At 42.2% G+C, this 16,308-nt stretch overlaps 1 protein-coding gene across 1 annotated transcript in view; it reads left to right on the top strand.

The window, feature by feature from the left end:
* Positions 1-14,605, top strand: part of LOC309553521 (organic cation/carnitine transporter 2-like) — a 135,003-nt gene extending 120,398 nt beyond the window's left edge. The window contains exons 8-10 of the mRNA XM_082254767.1: positions 11,473-11,655; positions 12,637-12,772; positions 13,912-14,605. Of these exons, the coding sequence (XP_082110893.1) occupies positions 11,473-11,655; positions 12,637-12,772; positions 13,912-13,990 (398 nt within the window). The 3' untranslated portion in view covers positions 13,991-14,605. The remainder of the gene's footprint in view (positions 1-11,472; positions 11,656-12,636; positions 12,773-13,911) is intronic.
* Positions 14,606-16,308: the final 1,703 nt, after the last annotated feature.

The raw sequence follows: 16,308 nt of genomic DNA on the forward strand, positions 1-16,308 counted from the left end.
ACATATCACGTATCAGTACTGATCATCAGTACCCATCAGTACAGTATCACCTATCACCTATCAGTCAGTGAGTACTACTCATCAGTACCTATCACCTGCCTGTCACCTGCCCATCAGAGTACCCGAGTACCTGTCACCTGTCTATCGGAGTACCCGAGTACCTGCCACCTGCTCATCAGTACCAGAGTACCTGTCACCTGCCCAACAAAGTACCCGAGTACCTGTCACCCTTCATACAGCCACCATGTCCAAGTCCAAAAAGGTTTATATACGTCCTCCGTTTAAACCTAAATACCGGTGTTATGGCAGCAGATAGCTGCCATAACCCTGGTATTTTTTTAAACGGTGGACGGTTGGCTTTCCGATAAGGGTGGTCCCAGCGGGGGATTCGCCGTGGGATCACCCTTTCCGGGATGGCGGAAGAGGCGCCCCCCCCTCCCGACGCGTTCCGGTCCTTTTCCCCGCTTACCGGACCCGCCGGCAGCGGGGAAAACGATCCGGTCCCGAATCCTCACAGACAGGATGTCGAGTGAGGGCAAGCTTGCCCTCGCTTGACTCTATGGTCTTGGAGGACCGGAGCTACGGAAAATGTTGTTGCCTAGCAACCGGTTTAAAGGTCCTTTTTTTTTTTTTTTTTTTTTTTTTTCATTTTATATTATAATTATTTTTTTTTTTTTTCTATCTTTTAGTGTACTTGTGAGATCTGAGGACTTTTTGACCCCAGATCTCACAAAAAAGAGGTCCTGTTGTGCCTACTTCTATTACGAGGAATATTTACATTTCTTTTAATAGAAATAAAAATGATCAATTTTTTTTTTTTTTTAAACGGTGTAAAAATAAAAAATAATAAATAAAATAAATAGTAAAAAAAAAAATTAAAGCGCCCTGTCCCCGTTAGCTCGCGCGCAGAAGCGAATGCATACAGAAACCCCGCCCACATATGTAAACGGTGTTCAAACCACACATGTGAGGTATCGCCGCGATCGTTAGAGCAAGGGGAATAATTTGAGCCCTAGACTTCCTCTGTAACTCAAAGATGGCAACCTGTAGAAATTTTTAAATTGTCGCCTATGGGAATTTTTAAGTACCAAAGTTTGTCACCATTCCGTGAGCGTGCTCAATTTTGAAACATGGCATGTTGGGTATCTATTTACTCGGCGTAACATTATCTTTCACATTATGGAAAAAAATTGGGCTAACTTTACTGGTTTCTTATTTTTTAATTAAAAAAAGTGAATTTTTTCCCAAAAAATTGCGTTTGGAAGACTGCTACGCAAATACGGTGTGATAAAAAATATTGCAATAATCTCCATTTTATTCTCTAGGGTCTCTGCTAAAAAAATATATAATGTTTGGGGGTTCTAAGCAGTTTTCTAGCAAAACAACTGATTTTAGCTTGTAAACACCAAATGTCAAAAATAGGCCTAGGCAAGTGGCTAGGATGCATGATGATGCTCCTTGGATGTTAGGCCCCTCTATATGGCTAGGCTGTGAAAAAGTCTCACACATGTGGTATTGCCATACTCAGGAGGAGTGGCAGAATGTATTTTGGGGTGTCATTTTTGCTGTGTACATGCTATGTGTTAGGAATATCCTATAAATAGACAACTTTGTGTAAAAAAAAAGTTTTCATTTTTTTCCCACATTTTCCAAAAACCTGTGGAAAAAAATGATATGTTCAAACGACCCATAATGCCTCATAGAATATACGTTGGAGCGTTTGCTTTCCAAAATGGGGTCATTTTGTGGACTTTTCCATTGTATTGGTGCTCTAGGGCCTTGAAAAGTGTGATAGGTAGTAAGAAAGTTTTATGTGTATTTATGCTCCTAGAACGCCTGAATGTGCTTCTTGGACGCGGAGTCTCTTTTTGTGGCCAGGCTGTGTAAAAGTCTCACACATGTGGTATCGCCATACTCGGAAGGAGTAGCAGAATGTATTTTTGGGTGTAATTTTTGCTGTGTACATGCTATGTGTTAGAAATAGCTTATAAATTGACAACTTTGTGGGAAAAAAAAGAAAAAAAAATTTTTTTCTTCATTTTCCCAAGAATTGTGGGGAAAAAATTACAACTTCAAAAAACTCACCATGCCTCTTACTAAATACCTTGGACTGTCTACTTTACAAAAAGGGGTCGTTTGGTCGGTATTTGTACTGTCCTGACATTTCAGGGCCTCAAGAAAGGAGATAGGCAGTCAGTACATCTGGTGTGATCAATTTTCAGTAATTGGTACCATAGCTTCTAGACTCAATAACTTTCACACAGACTAAATAATATACACTAATTTGGGTTAATTTTACCAGAGACATGTAGCAGTATACATTTTGGCCCAAATGTATGAAGAAAAATTTATTTTTTGCAAAATTTCATAATTGAAACTAAAAAAAAGTGTTTTTTTTTCAAAATTTTTGCTCTTTTTTTGCATATATCACGAAAAAAAAAAACCCCAGTTGTGATCAAATACCACCAAAAGAAAGCTCTATTTGTGTGAAAAAAATGATAAAAATTTTGTTTGGTTACAGTGTAGCATGACTGAGCAATTGTCATTCAAAGTGTGAGAGTGCTGAAAGCTGAAAATTGGTCTGGGCAGGAAGGGTGTCAAACTGCTCTGTATGGAAGCGGTTAAAGTGCGTAAGGGGTTCTTCACTGTAAGAGCGGTAAGGATGTGGAATTCTCTTCCACAAGCAGTCGTATCAGCGGGGAGCATTGATAGTTTCAAAAAACTATTGGATGGACACCTTAAAGACCACAACATACAGGGGTATACAATGTACGGTTAAAAGCAAACACACACACACATCATAGGTTGAACTGGATGGACTTGTGTCTTTTTTCAGCCTCACTAACTATGTAACTATGAAAAATTTAAGGGGTCTGAATACTTTCCGTACCCACTGTATATGTGTGTGTGTGTGTATATATATATATATATATATATATATATATATATATATATATATATATATTCAATTCTTTTAAACCACTCTTTTATCGTGGGGCTTTCTGGCTCTTGCCATTCTTTTGGTATTACCTCTTTTGGTGCATTTATAAAATTGGGCACTACCGTATTCCTGTCTTATTGAACAGTTTGTATTATGAAATCGACAAACCGATGGATCGTCTACAATATGTATGTCCATGATCTCTTTTATATACTGCCGTACTCTCTACCAGTACTCGCGTATCTTTGGACACTCCCACCATATATGCGTCATTGTGCTTTTCAGATCACCCCCCCCAGAACAATAGAGATTTTTTTGGTTCATATTGATGTGCTTTCACGGGCATTATATTCCAACTGGTCAAGCATTTACAATTCATTTTTTAATCGAGTTTATATCTACCGCCGAATTATGGACAGCTCTCAAGACTTTGCTTAATTGTTGTTCCTCCAACCGTAATCCCAAATCTTTTTCCCACCTTTCAATGAATGGCAGTATTCTTGGCTCTGCTATCTCCATAGATATTTTATAAATCTGAGAAATATGGTGTTTTGTATTACACAGTCGTTCAAATAGAAGCAATTCCTCTTCTGACCTAAGGGCTGAGGTAATGTTGTTATAAAGTGCCTTAGCTGGAAATACCACCATTCATTCAAAATCACTAATTCCCTTCTGTGTTTCTTTTCGTGATTTAAGCATATATTTCTATTTTTCATTTATATCCTTTGTGTGCTTTTTTTATCTACTATCCAATCGCCAAAGTGTGCTTCGTTTCCCGGTAAAAAAGTTTGTCCCTGTGAGTGAAATTAATGGTGAATTATAATCCCATTTTTTTTGTTTATAAATTAAATCCCATATCCTAAATCAGGGCTCAAAATTTCTAGTTCTGAGCTACTAGCCAGACCCTAAGCATTACTCACCACCAGTTGCCCCACCCAACCGTCCCCTGCCCCACCCTATCTCTGCCCCTAAACACGCCCTCATAAATTATCTTATGAAATTACACTCTTAAATGTTTTATGCAGAAATAAGTTACAAAAATAAATATTAACAACAACTTTTATCAGTGCCCATCAGTGCAGCTTCTTAGTGCAGCTTATCAGTGCCAATTAGTGCAGCCTCATCAGTTCCCATCAATGCAGCTTCATCGGTGCCCATCAATGCAACCCCATCAGTGCCGCCTCAACAGTGCCCATTAATGCAGCCTTATCAGTGCCCATTAATGCAGCCTTATCAGTGCCCATTAATGCAGCCTTATCAGTGCCCATCAATGTGGCCTCACCAGTGCCCACCAATGCGGCCTCACCAGTGCCCACCAATGCGGCCTCACCAGTGCCCACCAAGTAGCCTCACCAGTGCCCATTAATGCATCCCCAATGCATAGCAGTAGAACTGGAGGTATAGGTATGATAAATGGGGGGGGGGGGGCAGGCAGGTGGAATTGGAGGCAAAAGTATGATTCAGACCTATGCCTCCAATTCATTATAAATCCACTATAAGACACACAGAGCAATGCTTGGCCCAATGGCTCCTGCTGCTATCTCTGAGCCAATGAGGCAGAGAGCTGGAATAGCAGCTGCTCTCGTGAGCATCGCTGGATGGAGATCAGGCTCAGGAGCTCAGTACTCAAGGGAGTATGGGGGAGCTGAATACTGGAGGTTTTTTATTTACCTTTATGCATATAATGCATGAAGGTAAAAAAACTTCAGTCTTTACAATTGTTTTAACCCGTGTCTGGGAGCACAAGGATTTATTTGAAGAACAACACGAGTACTTTCATATACGTTGGCATTGTTTTTACTTTGGATATGTTTCAGACCATGCCAGGTTCATTTTTAAAGCTAATTGGTGAGTTCAGTAACCAATGTAAATTCAGCCAGCACTGGCCTTACTGCAGCAAAGTTCATTTCTAATTGGCTGTATACCAAGGAATTGGGACCTAAATATTATTGAATAATGCTGTGTGTGAGGATAGTCAGTTGACCTCTGATTGCTTTAGCAATACAAATGCTCTATTCCTGTTCTGACATATTTCTTTCTTAAAACAAACTTATCACAAACCTGGGCAGCTCAATGTCAGATATGATGAGAAAATGCATAGGTGGCCGTACTGTTGTACAGTGAGGCACACAATCACATTAAAGAATTAACTGGAAGGCTTGGAAGATGAAGAAGGTAGGTCTACAAAAAAAAATACATATAGCTTTGAGGCTGTCTGTATCCCTGGACTTGTTAATAGTTTTGTGTTTTTCCTTGAAGGTAGCTGCAAATTTTTTTTTTTCTTTTTCTGTTTTTTTTTTTGTTTTTATCATATTCTGAGCCTGAATATTGATTTTAGCAACTCCTCTGTTTTTTGGATTTCTATATTTCATTCTGATTTTGTACCCTAACTCCTTTGCCCCTAAGGGTAAAACATAAAATCTAAACGCCTAAGCACGATTTTGAAACCTAAACTGTACATAAGATACAGCTACTTTGCACATCCAGGTGAATTATACCTTGTTTTTTTCTTCAGATTTTTTTTTTTTATTATCAAAGGAAAAGTGGCCCAAAACAGTAAAAAAATACATATTTTTTAAATTTAGCAGTATATTTCTTACTTCTACAATAAGCTACCACCAAAGAACAACCTAAATTTTATTTCTCTGTCGCTCATTGACAGACGTAGTCCTCGTTGATTATTAACAACTCGGGTTATACTGCCCTCTACAGGAGTAGGACTAGACAGGAAAGAAAACGTTCTGGCCACACCCTAGGGGCAGTCCCAGAGGGTATATCCTCTCACTTCCTGCTACAGCAAATCAGTTTTTTTCTGTCTAGTTAGGAGTAAGGACCTAGATGCCTTGCTAGGATCTTCGGTCCTGGCAGGATTTTTTTCTTAGAAAGATTTTTTAGACAGCTTTTTTCTCCAGTGTTCCTGTGAGATCTTCAAGCAAGAAAGCTGGAACTGGGTGACGGGCTGGATGTTGAGATCCAGTGGTCACCCCAGTTCAGCCTACGAGCGCGTGCAGGCCATAGCTCCGCGCTGGGTCGGCCGCGACATAGTCCCACTGGACGGGGACTGACCCTGCGAGTTAAACGTCTCGCTTAAACGCCAATGACCATGAGTCACGGCGTCCGTATTGGTCGACAGCCCTCCCACCCTGGTGGAGAGGGGTACTGTCAGGAGTTGGCGCCCGCCTGGTTCCGGTATGGTGAGTAGTATGTTCCCCCTTTTCCCCCTGACGGGTTTGTGGTGAACGCGGGCCCCTCTCTGAAATGGTAAGGATGGGTCTTCCCTCTATCCTATAACATGTCACAGATCCCCCTATTTGAGTGTGATTTTTGTGAACAAGAAACCAGGAGGCTTGGTTTGGGAGCTGACAATCTAATGTCATTTCAAAACTGTAAAGATGACTGAAGTCAGTGGCAGTACTAGAATATTACTGTGGTAGCATAAGGTATCCTACCTGTCAGAGGTTCACAGGGCGATGTCTATGCATGTATAACTGCAGTCCAGATCGCACGGACCGCATGCGGCCCGCCAGGGTCCGGTACCGCCGGCCAGGCTGATCACCATCCAGGGTGAAGTTTGGGGGGCCGATGCACTCCCGCAGGCCGCTAGGCCGAATACAGCATCCCGCAGGCCACTGCTAAGCCGCCGCTATCCTAACAGGCCGCCGCCATTGTCTTGCAGAGCACACGAGGCCGCCATATTGGCGTAGCCTCGTGTCTCCAGCATGGGGGCGGCCATGTTTGAGGTGACCAAACACCTCGTGGAGGCAGGGGGAGGCGCCGGAAGGCGTGTTAAGGGGCAGAGCTGCCTCCTTTACCCAGGAAATAGGGCCAAAGACTTCCTGTCTGTAACAGGACAGCACTGAGCAAGCTGATGAAAACTTCTGTGCATCAGGGATGAGCCTTGGGGTCTCTCTCTCTCTCTGTGGGGTCCAAAAAAGGCAGGTAACACTGAGGGGCGCTGTTGTGACTGGGGGATACAAAAAAAAAAAAAAAAGTTTTTTACTTTGTCATTTTTTGTCGCTGGCAAATGTCTTGTATAATCATTGACCCTGCCGCATAGGTATCCCCACCTGATCCCCTCAAGGTGGCCGCAGGACCCTCCAGTACCCCACTTGTTTTTAATGCATTATCGGCAGTTTTGGAGTCTTTGGTATCCCGGGTGGAGGTAGCCTGTCAGGGACGGGGGTCAAGAAGCGACCCCCGCCTACCCCTTCTTTTTTATCTGATACTTCAGATACGGATTCGGAGCTGGTCAATGCAGCTGCAGGTCCCTCTTATGGGGCTGTTGTCTCAGGCAATGTCTCCTCAGCAGTGAGGAGAACGTTTCTGCCTCCGCCATAGCACAAGAGTGGTGGATGCACTAGTTGTGTCCGTCCGGGAAACCTTTAGTCTTGAGGTTACACCGGCAGAGGTAGCTGAGACTGAAATTCTTTTTTGGTACTTGTTAGCCTACCAAAAGGGCGAAGGATTTTCCTTTACCCAAATGGGGTCATTTTGAAACGAACCCCTGTTATTTCCTAACGCATGGAGGGCGGGCGATAAGGCAAAACCCTCCAAAGCCCCTTCAGAGGGTTTTTCAAAGGGCGCTGGTCGGCTAAACAAAAAGTCCGGCTCAGCCAAGCCTGAAGAATACAACCTGATGCGCCCCTACCCATCTCTGGGGTGGGGGGATGTCTTCACCGGTTTCCGGATCCATGGCTTGCCAGAACCCCGGACTAAGGGGTTCGCGAGGTCATACGGTCAGGATACAGGATCGAGTTTCGATCACTTCCACCAGGACGATTCTTCCCTTCTAACATTGAACGGTTTCAGGGGTTCTATTCGAACCTGTTCACAATGCCCAGGAAAGAGGGCAAGGTGCGTCCAATTCTGGACTTGGGGAAAGATGGAGTCCATCCGAACAGTGGTGGCCTCCCTGCATCAGGGGGAGTTCCTGGCGTCCATAGACATTTAGGATGCCTATCCTTATATCCCCATCATCGCAGGACATCAGAGTTTTCTTCGCTTTCCCAAAGATCATCCCTGGTTCCCACCAGGAGACTGAACTATCTGGGCCTAATGTTGGATACATCCTGGGCAAGAAAGTTTCTCCTTGCGGAGAAACTCCAGAAGGTTCAGTCAACGATTCGGATGTTGCTGTCCGTCAGTTGGCTGGGACTGATGGTGGCCTTCTTAGAGGCAGTACCGTATACCCAGTCTCATACCCGAATTCTCCTGAAGGAGATTTTTTTCTAATGGAATCAGAATTCCGGTTTCCTGGACAATCGGATCCGGTTGAGCGAGCGGACCAGGAAGTCTCTGATGCTATACCAGGGGAAGTCATTCCTTCCGATAGCATCCAGGTTACCAATAGGGTATCGGAACTGAGAGCGATCAGATTTTGTCTGATTTACTGGACCGAGCAGCTCTAGAGCAGCCCGATTCGGATCCAATCGCACTATGCCACGGTCGTGACTTATGTTAAGAAAGGGGCACTTAGAGTGTCCTGGTAGCCATCGAAACGACTAGCATCTTTCATTGGACGGAACAGTTTGTTCCGGATCTCCCAGCAGTGTTCACTCCGGGGGTGGGAAATCGGCAGGCAGATTATTTCAGCCATCAGATTCTGGATCAAGGGGTAATGCCTCTTCATCCAGAGGTTTTTCACTAGCTGTCCCTTCATTGGGGCACCCCGGATGTGGATCTGTTGGCACCTTGGCTCAACAGGAAGGTGCGGAGGTTTGTAGCTCGCACCCGCGATCCTCTAGCGGACGCAGCAGAAACGCTGATCGCCCCGTGGGAGCAGTATCAGCTACGGCATGCCTTCCATCCTCTCAAGTTACTGCGGGAACTTCTTCGCAGGATAGAGGTGGAGGGAATTCCAGTTATTCTGGAAATTCCGGACTGACCTCGTCGAGCCTGGTACGCCGACTTGGTGAGGCTAGTCGCGGACGCCTCTTGGAGACTTCCTCTCAGGGAGGATTTGCGGTCTCAGGGACCGATCTTCCATCTTGCTTTACAATCGCTGGCTTAATGGCCTGGCCATTGAGACCCAGGTACTGAAGGACAAGGGAGTGTCAGCTTCAGTTTTTCCTACCTCTAGTTAAAGCAAGGAAAGCGACTTCCAGCACAGGGAAGTCTTATATGGCGTGGTGTGAATCTTTTGGATTTCCCCCACATACCTATTCGGTGACCCGAATCTTGGTCTGTCTGCAACAAGGGGTTGAGCAGAAACTGTCCTTGAGCACTATCAAGGGTCAGGTTTCAGCGTTAGCAATCTTCTTTCAGAAACCTTTGGCTAATCATTCCTTGGTGCGGAATTTCATCCAGGGGGTGCGACATCTGGCTCCGCCAGTGCGCGCATCCTTACCGCCTGGGATCTTAATTTAGTGTGGTCGGTTCTTCAGAAACTTCTCTTTGAAGATATTAGGGAGATTCCCTTGCTTACATTATCCCAGAAGGTGGCCTTCTTGGTGGCCATTACTTCTGCACGCAGGGTGTCAGAACTGGCCGCATTATCGTGACATATAGATATGTCGTTCCCCATATCTGGTGGTTCATAGGGATAAGGTGGTTCTTCTTCCAGATCCATCCTTCCTTCCTAAGTGGTTTTCAGAGTTTTCATCTGAATAAAAATAATGTGTTACCTTCCCCGTGTCCTAAGACTAGCCATCCTTGGGAGTTGGCATTACACTCCTTGGATGGGGTTCAGAAGGATACACTTTACTACTACGAACTTGTTTTCGTAAGACGGACTCACTTTTTGTGATCACGGATAGCCCTTGAAGGGGGTTGCCTGTGTCTGCCGCGACCATATCTAGATGGACCAGTCAGACGGTGGTACAGGCTTATTCTATTAAGGGTCGGAATCCTCCGTTCCCTGTTAAGGCGCACTCTACTCGGGCGCCTAGTGTCTCCTGGGTCTTCCGCCATCAGGCGTCAGCGATCCAGGTTTTCAAGGCGATGACTTGATCGTCTGTTCATACCTTTACTACATTTTATAAAGTTGATGTGATGGCATCGTCAGATGCCTCTTTTGGCCACAAGGTTCTGCAGGCCGCAATCTGAGGAGACCGGTGGTCTACGTCAAGGGTTTGTTGGGTGTTTCACTTAGGTCTCCTCTTTTTGCTCAATGAGTCCTTGATGCTTCTGGTTGGCTCCGGTTGGGCCTTCTGGATTTTGATTTCTGTTATCCCACCCCTCATTTGTGGTACTGCTTTTGGACGTCCCGAGTTGTTATTAATCAACGAGGACTACGTCTGTCAATGAGCGACAGAGAAAAATTGATTTTTGTAAAATCTTACCGTAAAATCCTTTTCTCTTAAGCTCATTGACAGACGTAGTACCCGCCCCTCTGTTTTTGAGTTGGGTTGGGTTAAATTCTCTAAACACTGCTTTGTGACATAACTGATTTGCTGTAGCAGGAAGTGAGAGGATATACCCTCTGGGACTGCCCCTAGGGTGTGGCCAGAACGTTTTCTTTCCTGTCTAGTCCTACTCCTGTAGAGGGCAGTATAACCCGAGTTGTTATTAATCAACGAGGACTACGTCTGTCAATGAGCTTAAGAGAAAAGGATTTTACGGTAAGATTTTACAAAAATCCATTTTTTCCTGTTCCTGGCGATCGCAGCGATCCTACATATATTTATGTTGATGTTTGTACCTGTAGTACAGTCCAAAATTGCCCATTTTGCTTTTTTTTTTTCCTACCTAAAACACATTGACACTAATTGACACTGATACTAAAAAATAAAAAAATAAAAATACTGACCTTGACCCAAACACTAACCCTGGCACTGATCTAGATATTTTTTTTATTATTTATTTATTTTTTTACACACACACTTTTTTTTTTTTTTCTTCCTGCAAGGAGAGAGAGAGCTATGATGCATCTCTCTTCCCCATTCACAGAGGAAAAATAGTGATAGTCTTTGCTTGGCACAGCGATAAGGTGACCCGGAATCGGGTGATTCGGGTCCCAACTGTTAGTAGGGGCCCAGGGCTCTCTCTGAGACCCTGGTCTCTGTGCTGGCAGTGTGGCATATTCTCAGCACAAAGGGAGATGCACAAATATGCAGCCCCATGGAAAAAGCACAGTCCAGTGGGGCCATATATTTGCTTACGGTCAGCGCGAAGGGGTTAATATTGCTCTAAGCAGTTTTTCTCTTTGAGGAATATTTTCTGAAATAAATATAAGTACTATTAGATTGTAAGCTCCTATAAGCAAGGCCCTCTTTACCCTCTTGTATTTTATTTTATTGTATTGTAACTGTACTGTCTCCCTTTGTATTGTAAAGCGCTGCCAAACTGTTGGAAATATATAAATCCTGTGTAATATTAATACTTATGGGCCTGATGAATGTAAATTGCTGGAAAGTATCTATTTCTTGTTCTTACTAACCAAACAGAACTTAGATTTTAGTGCACATAAGGAAGATAAAGTAGTGACTTGCTTTCACTATAGAGAATTTCCTACACTTTCTGTTATGTTTGAACTCAGTTTTGTGGGAATGAAGGTAAATCCTAAGCTGTAACCGTTGTATGTTTCATTGCAGAATTGAACATCTTGTCCATTGTGCTGGTCATGCTTGGAAAATTTGGTATTACATCAGCCTTCTCCATGGTATACGTATATACTGCTGAGCTCTACCCTACAGTAGTAAGAAACATGGGAATTGGGGCCAGTTCTATGGCATCCAGATTGGGCAGCATTATATCTCCTTATTTTGTTTACCTTGGTAAGATTTGTTCCAATAAACACTTTCAGGTGCTAACTTGACATTTTGTCTTTATGCGCCTAACCAGCTAAGTATCTGTGTATGTAACCATGCAATGAATGTCTAACTTAATTCAAACAGTAAACTCCAATGAAAAAAAAAGGGCATCCAAGAGGCACTGGTTAGGCTGCTCACAGCAGGAAAGGCTACCTTTCTGTGGGTACTCCAGCAGGTTACCAGGAAGATGTGCATATTTGGAAGGAGTGCCAGACCAAAAAAAAGTCTGAATTCATTCATTGATGTTGTGTTCAAAGGCTGTCTTTTGGTCTGGCACTCCTTCCATATATGCACGTTAATTCAAACAGTAGGCAATATTAGATAAAGTAATTCTGCAATGCACCGCACCTCAATAATTAAAAAAAGAATATTAAGTTGCTTTGCTGTTTTAAAGAAGCAGTATAACAACAAGTATAAAATCTTCAATAAATCCCCTAGGGAGCTAAGTGCATGTAGTACTTAATCCCATTCTGATTCATCCAGTGGTTGCTAAGCAGAATAGTCAGACAGTTTTTCCCTACCCCTGACTATTCTGCTTGCAGGGAGACAAATCTATAATTTGATGTGAGTGATCACACTGATGTCTGGCAGCTGGGGAGCTGGTGTGAGCAGGGTGTAAATGCAAGCTTTTGGGGAAAATGTTTCCCCATTTTATAAAAAAAAACGCATTGTTACATGTCTTTATATGCTTTTTTAGTATATAAAGCAAAAAGGTGGAAGATGAAATATTTAGCTGTTTGAAATTGGGGATTTATGGAGTCTAAAACAGCCCAGGTCTCTCAGTCAAATTTTAAAAGTGGCCAAGCCCAGCTAAAAGTTGTAATATGGGATTGTAAAAACCAAAAAAGACCTTGCGCTTAAGGATAATATATAAAAAAATTTAGAAAATGTGCTAAGCTGCTGTGGGATTGTGACATGTCTGACCTTGATTTCTTTTCTTCTTAGGTGCCTATGATAGACATCTTCCTTTTGTCCTGATGGGCAGTCTAACAGTTCTTGTGGGGATTTTTTCCCTCTTCCTCCCAGAGACAAATGGCATGCCTTTGCCGGATACTATTGAAGAGATGCTCAGAGTGAAAGGGTATGTCTGTTTCTTTGTATGACTGTGTATGCTGAACTGGTCGAATTTCAATTCATCTATGGCCAGTCTAAAGCTGGTCAAACACTGTTAAAATTTCAGACGGTTCCTAAAGAACTGGCCAAAATTTGCTTAGAGGGTGGCCCTGTTGGTCGTCTCCCTCAATATATCCTTCAATTACAAAATTAAAGGAGTTGGGTAGAAAATTGCCAGGTATCCAATGGAGCATAACAGACACACTTTAACTCCATAATATTTTGTTAATTAATTTAACCTAGGTTCACACCAGTGCCTACTGCATAATCATGCATTTTTAATTGCCTTTTTTTCTATTGTGTTTTGTGTGTGATTCCATGCGTCACATGGTTTGTTTTTTTTCCTCTTGATGAGACTGGTTGTTAAACACAAAACCCTACTAAAAACGCACCAAAAAATTCATGTACTTGCATTTTCGTTGAAGTCTATAGGGTCAAATACGCATAACGCGGCACCAAAAGAAGCACCTGCACATTGTCGAAATCACACTGATCCATGTTGCATTCATGCAAACAATCGCCATTGAAAATAATGTAATTTCCATGGTCATGCATTGGATCACAGCAGCAGACTCAGGAGAAATTGTACTACTGCACCTAAAGAGGAAGTAAAATCTTTTTTTTTTTCTTACCTGGAAAGTAAAGGCATAATGGGCTAGTATGCATCGTATACTAGCACCTTATGTGACACTTTCCTCCAAACAAAGCCCTCGTAGTCCTCGCTGGAGGCCGCATCCATCCACAGGGCTCGGAAGAAACGGCGGCTGTTCCTTCAGAGCGCATCCTCCGATGACGGTGTCAGCTGCATGAAATGTAAATATCTCCTAAACGGTACAAGTTTAGGAGATATATACAGTACCAGTATGTCATGGCACTGCCATGCTTAAGCAGTATAAGACCCACATTGTGTTCTACATTTCTACCGTTCAGCAAATGGTCATACTTTCCTTGATGTTTCAAATCTATATTTGGTTTTAACTGCTGATCATTTTGTAGAAAAAACTGATTTTCTTTCAAACTTAATAAGATAAGCAATGAATACTATGTGGAAATTGTAAAAAGGTACAGCATCCTTTTTATCAACAATTTTTTTTTTTTTTTTTTCAGATTTAAGTATAAAAGAGGAATTCCCGTTTCAAAGCAGCATAATGGGAATATGAAAGTCCTTTCAAATACTGCATTATAAGACTCCAAGCAGTCTTCCTACATGTATGAGATTGTTCATTTGATGAGTTTCTCTGTGGATCTGCACAGCTTTCTGTCGACTGTTATCCAACAAAAACTGTAAGAAACCAACGCTACTGACAGTGCCTTCAACTCTTCCAGAAGGTCATGGTTTGGATTTTTTTCATAAGTCCCCTATAAAAGTCAAGATTTGGACCCATTATTTATTTGGCTATCTTGGCTCTAAGAATATGAATGAAAAGCTGCTAGGGCTAAGCTATCAGTAGTTATATTTTTGTGATCAGTTCAGCAATGACCATTATGTTCTTATTGCACCTGGGAAAAAAGCAGGTCCACACAGTCAACCACGAGGAACATAATTTAAATAATCAACAGGGGATGACTGTTTTAAACTGATGAATGTACAATGAATGTATTTCAATGACTACATTTTTATTGTGTTGAAAAGTATTTTATTATATATCTTTAGTATGTGTGAAATGGTTTATACATGCCAATAACTTATTGGAGTCTTGGTTTCAGTGTGGGTATCTGGGATTTTTAGCGGGAATAAGCATCTACCTGGATGTCTGATTCCTGTGTTAGTAACCGTATGGACATCTTGTACTGTTGATTTCAAGCAGTGCTTATTCCGTAAAGAAACTGGTTGACCAATTATCACGTTAAGCCATCTGGCATAAGCACTTGAGTTCCAGGGTTTTTTCTCTATAAATCCCAGAGTCCCAGAGTATTTCTTTCATTTCCGAAATGTCTTGGTTCTGCACCTAATCCCTTTAAGCATTTGTAGTTCACCCTAATGTATTATATATCATTTTTTGGGACAAATAGAACTTTAAATTGGTAGCAATTTTGGATGTATATATTTTATTTCCTAGGCCAGGGGTCTCTTTCTAAGTAAAGGGCCATATTACTGTCCTTCAGGCTTAAGGGGGGCGGGACTGTAGCCAGTGGTTGTAGAAAATGCCCCAACATTGGTTTTCAATGGAACAGCGCTCCATTGTTGGTATTAATAAGAAAAATAGGAAACCAATGATGGTGTAATTAGGGGGAATGTTGCCCCATCATTGGTGTCAATTAGTTGAATAGTGCCCCAAAGGGCCAGATAAAGGCAAGCAAAGGGCCACATCTGGCCCCTGGGCTGCAGTTTGGAGACCACTGTCCTAGGCTCTCATTCAAAAGACATAATGAAAAATGTGAAAATTGCATTTTGTGGTACTTTTTCATGACATTTCTTTTTTTTTGTTGCATATCCCCAGATATGCGTGCTAAAATGTAACCAACAAATTTGCCAATTGAAGTATCACATCTGTGTGATTTTTACGTAACCCAGCGGACTGGTAAAAGCCAAAGTAAACATTTGCCTTTTAATTTAGGAGAGCTTTATTCCCCTTTTGATGGTACGTTGTGACACACACACACAGGAAGAAAAAATTGGCTTGGTTAAATGGTTGGCATCATGTTAAGATGAGATCAAGTTGGATTGGGGAGGACACAGCATGTTGATACCTTTTTTCACAGGGTTGTTCTTGCTAAAAATCTGAATGGCATTGTGTTTACTTACACAAACAGCCCCTCATTCAGCCATGCAGTAACAGAACACCTCTAATAATCGCCTATTGCTGGCTGCAATCAGTCAGCAGTAGACTACAATAGAAGTGATCTACTGCTGCAGGGGGACGCAAGTTAATAGGTGCTTCAGCTCTGTCCAAACCTCCATATGTGGAAGAAGTGCTGTGACTGCACTAGAAGGGATATAACATTACAAGTGATAACACAATGCAGAAGTCCATCCTGTGAGAGTCTTCCAAGAGTTTTCTGTTCTGCAGTCTCCCAATGGAGAGAGGGTGTGTTCTACTAGTTAAAAATATGTACCTGACCAGGTGTTTTAGGTGCATTCTTTTGTTCAATAGTTTTATTTTGGTAATGTAGCCATATTAGTGCAGTTGCAGCTATCTGTAATCATTTTTTCTTGTTTTGCACGAAAATCCACATTTTCAGGACAATGTCCTGGGGTGTAGTCCCTTCTTCAAGGTTTAACTCTGTCCCATACTATTTTTCTGATGATTTGCACTAAATTCACTTGGAACTACATTCACTTAGACACTAGCAAAATGTCTGCCTCACCAGTGTTTTCAAAGAAAAACGTATTGTCCTAGTACTTTGCACTGGATAATGAATGCAAAGAAATGTATCATTTGTAGTAACTAGTTAAGAGAATGCTTTGTTAGTCAAGTGAAAGATTTGTATCATCTGTACTAGTGTAACAAAGTGTTAACGCCACATTTTCCAAAATCCTATTTCAAATTTCCACTTACTTAT

The sequence above is a fragment of the Pelophylax lessonae genome (assembly GCF_965119305.1).
Source record: "Pelophylax lessonae genome assembly, chromosome: 4".
In the NCBI taxonomy this organism is placed as follows: Eukaryota; Metazoa; Chordata; class Amphibia; order Anura; family Ranidae; genus Pelophylax; species Pelophylax lessonae.